This window comes from Ostrea edulis, chromosome 2, assembly GCF_947568905.1.
Source record: "Ostrea edulis chromosome 2, xbOstEdul1.1, whole genome shotgun sequence".
Classification (NCBI taxonomy): domain Eukaryota; kingdom Metazoa; phylum Mollusca; class Bivalvia; order Ostreida; family Ostreidae; genus Ostrea; species Ostrea edulis.
In genome coordinates this window covers 24,849,478-24,858,073 of record NC_079165.1, presented here as the reverse complement: position 1 = coordinate 24,858,073, position 8,596 = coordinate 24,849,478, and the positions used below count along the sequence as shown (strand labels likewise).

General features: G+C 39.6%; 1 protein-coding gene across 1 annotated transcript; it reads left to right on the top strand.

Annotated features, from left to right (window-relative positions):
* The first annotated feature begins 2,208 nt into the window (after window positions 1-2,208).
* Window positions 2,209-3,162, top strand: LOC125662227 (uncharacterized protein K02A2.6-like). The gene has a single exon (XM_048894405.2). It carries the CDS (start codon window positions 2,209-2,211, stop codon window positions 3,160-3,162), a length of 954 nt encoding a protein of 317 aa, XP_048750362.2.
* The last annotated feature ends 5,434 nt before the right edge of the window (window positions 3,163-8,596 follow it).

The window sequence follows — 8,596 nt, the reverse complement described above, 5'->3', positions numbered from 1 at the left end:
ACGAAGATAAAGCAATTGGAATTCAGTGCTGGATCGAAGGAGAGCACTGCGTGAACCTGATATGACATTACAGAATCTGATGGATTTAGGTCGCGCGATGGAAGTAGCCGAGTTGCAGGCACAAACAATGGAAGAGCAATGTGATCGTTCTGTGAATGTTATGAACAAACCAAAAATTAACTCGAAACACAGACGGGCAGGAAAACCAAAAGGTCAGTTCAAGGACAAGGTCAGCGCTGCCGCAAACAGCACGTGTAGAAATGTGGAGGACCTTATCCGCATGCAACAGAATGCCCGGCTAAAGGTAAACAATGCCGTAATTGTAAAAAAACTAAATCACTTCGAGAGAGTGTGCAAATCGAAGAAGAGTGAAGGAGGCAAGGGAAGCCACTCAAGCACACCCAAGACAAACATAGTGCGTGAATTAGCCGTAGATCACGACCAGTCGTCAACAGATGATGAGTACTTGTACATCATTAATTGTAGTAAAGGACCAAAACAGTGTCTGAAGGTTAATGGAACTCATTGTGACTTTCTGTTGGACACTGGAGCGTCAGTCAACATTCTAGATGACGCGTCTTACCTCAAAATAGGTCAACCGAGACTCGAGACGGACGGTGCTAAGCTCATACCGTATGGAGGTGATACGCCGTTGGACGTTATTGGAACCTGTTTACTCGCAGTGCAATGGAAGGAAACAACACAGAAACACAAGTTTTATGTTGTTCGTGGTAACAATGGTGCATTGTTAAGCTATTCTACGTGCCGTTCTCTAGATCTAATACAAATCGTGAATCAACTGTCTAGCTCTGATGTCACTCGGAAGTACCAAGATGTGTTTAATGGAATTGGCAAACTTTCGAATAAGAAAGTTCACATTCATACTGATGCCTCAGTGAAGCCCGTTGCGCAACGCATCAGACGTATGCCGTTTCATCTGCGTCCGAAAGCTGATAAACGATGACATCATAGAGCGCGTAGGAAACGAGCCAACACCATGAATGTCGCCTATCGTGTGCGTTCCTAAGAAAATCCCGGACAAGATACGAGTATGTGTGGACATGCGCGAGGCGAACAAAGCAATCATCCGTGAACGACATTTGATGCCTACGGTAGATGAGCTTATGCACGACCTCAATGGTGCGTCAGTATTCAGTAAGCTGGATCTTCGGCAAGGGTACCACCAACTCGAGTTGGATCATGCAAGTCGTTCAATCACCACCTTCATCACTCGCGTAGGAATCCTCAGGTACAAACGTCTGAACTTTGGCATTTCCTCAGCATCTGAAATATTTCAGGAAGCCGTGCGAAGCGTGATACAGACTGTGGCAGGTGCTAGGAATATCTCGGATGATATATTGATATTCGGTAAAACGCAGGAGGAGCATGACAAAGCTCTTGAGGACACTCTTAAGACATTGAATGACAATGGTCTGAAACTTAACCGATCCAAGTGTGAGTTCAACCGTGATCACATCACATTTTCTGGCTTGGTATTCAACAAATCTGGAATATCACCTGACCCTGCAAAGGTATCAGCTGTACGTGATGCACAGAAGCCATCTAACGTTCGCGAGCTCCGAAGTTTTCTTGGCATGACTTCATATTGCTACAGGTTCATTCCGGATTACTCGACTGTTAGTGAACCTCTGAGACGTCTGACACGCGCAGACATATCGTGGTCATGGACTGTCGAACAGGATGTCGCATTCAACAAATTGAGATTGCTCCTGTCTAGTGACACTTTGATTGCATACTATAATCCGAACAAAATGGTCGAACTGATAGTGGATGCTAGCCCAGTTGGCTTGGGTGCGATTCTCACTCAGGAGAACAAGGTTGTTGCGTACGCTAGTAGATCGTTGAGTTCCACAGAATCCCGCTACAGCCAGACTGAACGCGAGGCCCTCGGTATTGTCTGGGCATGTGAACACTTCGATATGTACTTACGAGGTGCCCCGTATTTCCGAGTTGTGACGGATCATAAACCGTTAGAATCTATCAGGAAAAGAGCCAAACCGCCGCTCAGGATAGAGAGATGGGGACTCAGACTACAACCTTACAAGATGGAAATTAGTTACCGCCCCGGGAAGGATAACCCAGCCGACTATATGTCTAGACATCCCGTATCGACAAGCAAGCTATCACGAGAGGAGGATATTGCTGATCACTATCTGCGATTCGTTGCCGACCCTTGATGAAGTCAAGATGGCCACTAGCCTTGACAAGACAATGCAAAAAGCTATAGAATTTTCGCGTACAGGAAACTGGCACGAAATGAAGCGCTTGGAAGACGAGTCTGTCGATTTGTTAGAATTACAGGCTTTACGCAGTGTTCAAGACGAGTTAGTAGTGTATACTGACAATGGTTTGCTCAGAGATGGTCGTTTAGTGTTACCAAAATCTCTCGCTATCGCTCATGAAGGGCACCAAGGAATTAGTCGCACTAAAGCCCTATTGCGTTCAAAAGTGTGGTTCCCTGGTTTAAATGATTTAGTTGAGAATGTGCTAAAGTTCTGTTTAGCTTGCCAGAGCGTTATCGACAAGCCTAGTCGTATTGAACCGTTTAAGATGTCCGATATGCCGAGTGGACCATGGAAAAACCTAAGTGCTGACTTTTGTGGACCTTTACCGTCAGGTGAATACTTATTTGTGGTCACCGATGAGTTCACTAGATATCCAGTGGTGGAGATCATGAAGTCTACCTCAGCTAATGCAACTATTCCTGTCCTAGACAAGGTCATTTCTATGTTTGGAATTCCGAAAGTTGTGAAAACTGACAACGGAAGTCCGTTCAATTCCGCTGCATTCAAGGAATACTCGGAAAACACTGGTTTTCATCACCGAAAGATCGCACCCCGATGGCCTCGAGCGAACGCACAGGCGGAATCCTTTAACAAGCCGATGATGAAAGCAGTTCGAGCTGCACATGTTGAGAAGAAAAACTGGAAACAAGAACTGTACCGTTTCCTTCGTCAATACAGGAACACCCCGCACCCGTCTACTGGATTCAGTCCGTTCACTCTTATGTTTGGTCTTGACACGAGGACCAAACTTCCGCAGGTATCTAAGACTTCCATTCGTGGCATGGACGAAATTGCCAGACAACAAGATGAATACGCGAGGCGGAAAATGAAGCTGGGCAACAGGAGTACGACTTGAGATATTAAGAGTGGAGATACCGTCCTCATCAGGAACGAGACGAGAAACAAGTTGACACCGGCTTATAACCCAGATCCCCACGTTGTTGTGAAAGCTAGAGGAACTATGATATCCACTACTCCTTTATCTATTTCGACAAAGTCTGTTACACGCAACTCATCATTCTTCAAGAAAATCGCATACCCAAATGATGTAACACAGTCGCGCAATGGTGAAATTCTCGAGGAGGAGGAAGGAGAAGAGACAATTCCTTATACGGAAAACGCGAAACCGAAAACACCTAAAACACCGGAAAGACCTACTCTTAATTCACCTGTGAATGCGCCGAAACCCGTACGTCACCAGGTCCGACCGTTTTGTCAGACAACCCAGTGTTCTGAAGGACTTTGTAACCAAGTGACTTGTGCATGAACAAATCAATTGTTAAACTTATAACTGTATTGTTTTGTGATTTGTATAAGCTTTATAACTTGTTCTCGATAGTTGTATAATCATGTTATTCTTTACTGTTTGGTGGTTTTAAAAAAAAAGTATGTTCTTTGGTAAATTTCTGAGGGATGTAATATCTGAATTTATAATATCTAATTGCACTATTTTCATTGATGCAATGATAATCTTAACACCCTCTGTTTCCCGCACTTTTGGTCATGTGATGCGGCGCGGAATAATTTAAAAAGTAGAAATAAAGAGCAGCGAGAACATATGCACGTGTTGACTGTTGTGTCCTATTCATTACACAGGATAAAATAAAAGTTAGCATGCTAATTACTAATTTTAATTGAATTTGAATTTTATAGCCTTGAATTATAGTACATCTACTACTGAGTACATACATGTAGCATTACTTGTTTTTGTGTGATGAACAGCTGATAGAACATTATTTTTGTCAATTATTGTATTTATTATCTGTATTATATATCTGTATACACTATATAGAGTACAATCTTACATTGTTACTGAGTACTTACTTAGATTTATAGTACATGTACTGTAATAGAATGATCTTAAACACCCTGTCATTCTATTACAGTACATGTACTATAAATCTAAGTAAGTACTCAGTAACAATGTAAGATTGTACTCTATATAGTGTACACAGATATATAATTACATCCGGTCACGTGGGGATCCGGGTTAGAATAGATCCTCAGTACCCCCCTTACTTGTCGTATGAGGCGACTAAATGAGGTTGTCCTTCGGATGAGACCGCAAAAACCGAGATCCGGTGTCACAGCAGGTGTGGCACGATAAAGATCCCTCCCTGTTCAATGGCCATTAGTGCCGAGCATAGGCCTAGATTTTTGCAACACTTCACCGGCAGTAGTGACGTCTCCATATGAGTGAAATATTCTCGAGAGGGACGTTAAACAATATCCAATCAATTAATCAAACATCCAGTCGTCATCACAGATCTTCAGATTCAAGGTCACAGTCTTCTGTTAACCATCCGCAAGGTCACAATACTCCACAGTGCTACAAAATCAACACAGACAAAGTGTAATCCTACTGTATTGTCTGTATTTCAAATTATCTTAAAAACGCCCACATATTGACATCTACAGTTGAATCTCGGTATCTCGAACATCAATAGATTGAACACCGTGGACATGTTCAAGTGAGTTGGAAGTCCCAACTACATTTTCTATAGGTATTTCTATCTCAAACCTTTGGATATCTCAATGTTTTTTGTTCCTGATAAATATAGGAAAATTTTGTGGACGCAACTCCTCAGTGACCCTTGTACGGATTTTGTTGAAATTTTGCAGGAATGATCTATAGTATTTTATGTCGACAAAAATTTAAACCTCCTTTACATCAAAGTTACTATTGAAAAAAAATATTGAAATTCCAAAAACCGATTGGTAATCTATTTATGAACAAAAAATAATAGCCATTAACGACAGATATATATCAGATTTTAATTACAGGTTGTTGAATAACCTTTTGGAGACATGCTGAAGACGTAGAAAATTATAGACAATGGTATATGTATTTATTGCAAAAATGTACACGAAAACAATAAACACTTAATTTTGAAATGTAAAAATGTTGCTCATATATGGAGTAATATTCAAAAAGTTGTGAAGTTTGATATATCATGGAAAACAATTGTGATTGGTTTTTATCACGAAAAGAATGATAAAACCTTATTTTTGAATCCGTTAATATCTATCATTGCTTGTAAAGTATACAAATACAACATATATAGTATATTAGAAAACAAACAAGAAAAATCAGAAGAAATACATTATCACATAAAGAGTGTATTATCCTTCTTTTCAAAGGTATATATATATAAACTACAACAGCAAAAATTTGTAAATGTTTTGAAAAGTATAAAAGAAAAATTCTAACTATAGTCGTAGTCTCTTCTTAGGATAAAAAAATAATTTATTTGGGAGACAATAATTTAATGTTGGTCTCACTAATACATGTAGTTCAGAGTCTATGTATTTTCATATATGTACTTTAGATAAATGAGAAAAACAAAACTATTGTACAAACTCTGATATTCTGAAATGATTTTGTCTATACATCTTTGAAATTTCTGTATGTTATATATTTCTCTGTGAAGAGCGCCGTAGATGCAACACATATATTATATCTATATACTATAATTATACACATGTTATCAATTATTGCATAAAAACACTACAAGGAGGGGACCTGTCCTCCTGTACTAGTGCTGCCATTGGGGGTTGTGCATGGACTGTAATCTACGTGATGCGTTACCCGCTTATAGCAGCCTTCAGAAATGTACATGTACATTTCATACATATATATTTACCTATTGATACATAGTATATATGTTGACCATTAATACAACATTTTATACATGTATTATAAATGATTATAATAGGCCCACGAGCCGGCCCATTATATCGTCGACTGACCAATTTCGGTGACTTTAGTGATAAACCGCAATTTTCTCATTAAATAAACAACACGCCTACCTTAAATTCCTTTACTTTCATCCAAAACTTCCAAATCCATTGGTACGTTAATTGAATATATTTTCGTATCAAATATAACGTCACTTTGTGTGGGGAGGGTCTATCGTGCCGAGTATATTCACTATTCACACGACATATCTACACGACAGTCAGTTAGCACGACATATGAGAGAGAGAGAGAGAGAGAGAGAGAGAGAGAGAGAGAGAGAGAGAGAGAGAGAGATGCAATAAATAATGTACCGCCGGTAATATGCAAATAAGATTGAATTTTAAATAACATCAAGTTTTAACAATTTTTTTGTTATATCATATTAATAATTCAATAACGACAGTCAGTTTTCGTGGTGGAGAGATTGAGGGTTCATTGTCAGTACGTCTTTTTACCCCATAGAACACCAGATGTATCCCAAAGAAGTCAAAATAAATGTTATTTGGTTTAGATTTATAGAGGTGTTGTTCACAAGGTTGGAGGGGGTGTTCATCCCCCATCTTCCTTGTTTTGTTTACAGGGGCGGATCCAGGAATGGCGGTTAGAGGTGCGCAACTTTATATGAGGCAGAGGGTCTAGGGGCCGCTTTGAGGCACCCAGTGGCTCTGGTGGGGGCCCAGGGGGCGAAGATCCCAGAAGCTCCTAGGGCTTGAAATGTGTCTCCTATGTAGTCATTTTTACTATATTCCGTCATTTTTGATAAAATGAAATAAAATAAAATGACGCAAATTTTGAGGGCTTTTGGAAAAAATGTAAGTTCTCCCAATAAAAGTAATTCAGTAAATCAAAAGATTTTGTCATTTATTTCTCGGAGAGTGGAAGAAATTTCATGGATGCTTTTTGAGAAGCAGGGGATGTAGGGGGCCATTTAAGGTCTGGTCCAAATGGGCAAAATACTGGTGAGGGTTCAGGGGGCCAAGTCCCAGAAGCTCTGAGATTTTGATTTATTATATCATGTATGATTCCGCCTTCAAAAGTGGTTGTTGATATTGTGCATCCCATAATTTCAAAAAAGAAAAATAGGGGGGGGGGGGGACCTAAATAAAAACCTGGAAAACATAATCACAAAAAATAGGATGGGGTCATTTAAAAATCTTCTTAGGAAATAAGAACCACTGAGCCGGAAAAGCTGAAATTTACATGAAAGCTTCCTGATACAGTTGAAATTCATGTTTCTTAAAATCATGACCTACGGGGGTATGTTGGGGCCAAAATAGGGGATCAAAGTTATACCCAAGAATATATAAAGAAAATTTTCTCAAGAACCACTATGCCATAAGAGTGAAGATTTACCCGAAACCTTCTTGATATCGAGTTGATTCAAATTCATTCAGATCATAGATCCCGGGGATAGTGTGGGGCCACATTAGGGGATCCAAGATTTACATGCTGATACATGTATATAGGAAACTCTTCTCCAGAACCACTTGATACAAATCATAGGTGAAGAGGATTCAAGATTGCTAAAATGAAGGGGCATGCCCCCTTCAAAGGGGGAAATAATCACAAAAATACAAAAATAGGGCGGGGTCATTAAAAGACCTACTTCTCAAGAAACACTGGGCCAGAAAAGCTGAAGTTTCCATGAAAGCTTCCTGATAGTGGAAATTCAAGTTTGTAAAATTTGTGATCCCGGGGGAAAAAGGTGGGGCTACAATAGCGTATCAAAGTTTTACAAACGAATATATAGGGAACCAAGCTTGGCACAAATCATACTTAGATGAAAGACCATACCCGTGTACAAGGGCATATGATCATTAATAAATTTTAGTCAAGTTTAATAATTAAGACTGAATTTTTAGTCGTCACCTTTGAAAAAAAAACAACCCCAGTTCAGAACCAAGCTGTATGTCTAACCCTAGTTTTGCTTAAGCTTGTTTATTGCTATGGCCTCTTGTTGTTCTTTTTTCCGTAAGTGACTTCATTGATATATCGAATGCTGAGTTATTATTGGATCTATGCAACTTTTATTGGCTGGGTTACACAACGTGCAAACGGCTTATAGAATGGTAAATGGCGGGTGAGCTGGCGGGCTTCCCTGTAATAGGGTACCTACATATGTAGCCCAGCACTGTATTATTAACTCCTTTCACACCTCTAACGGGACGTTCCTCAAACTTTGTACAGTTGTTATGGACACATGGAAGATGTGCATGTGCCTTTTCTAAAGTGATCAGACATTTTAAAAAGATACGCCGTGTAGTTGAACTTGGTCAATTTTAAGGATGTCTTGAGTAGACGGGGTACCCGTTTTTGTTATTTACTCCTCGTACAGCATATATTTGACATCCTTCAGACCTTGTACAGCTGTTATGAAAGCATTGAAGATGTGCATGTATCTTTTTCGAAGTGATCGGACATTCTTTGAAAAAAATACAAGTGCATGATGTAGTTGAACTTTGTCATTTTTTAAGCCCTGGTACTAACCAACTCATCTCACAGCTTTTACTTTACATTTTTCAGACCTTGTATATTATGTATGTTATAAAAA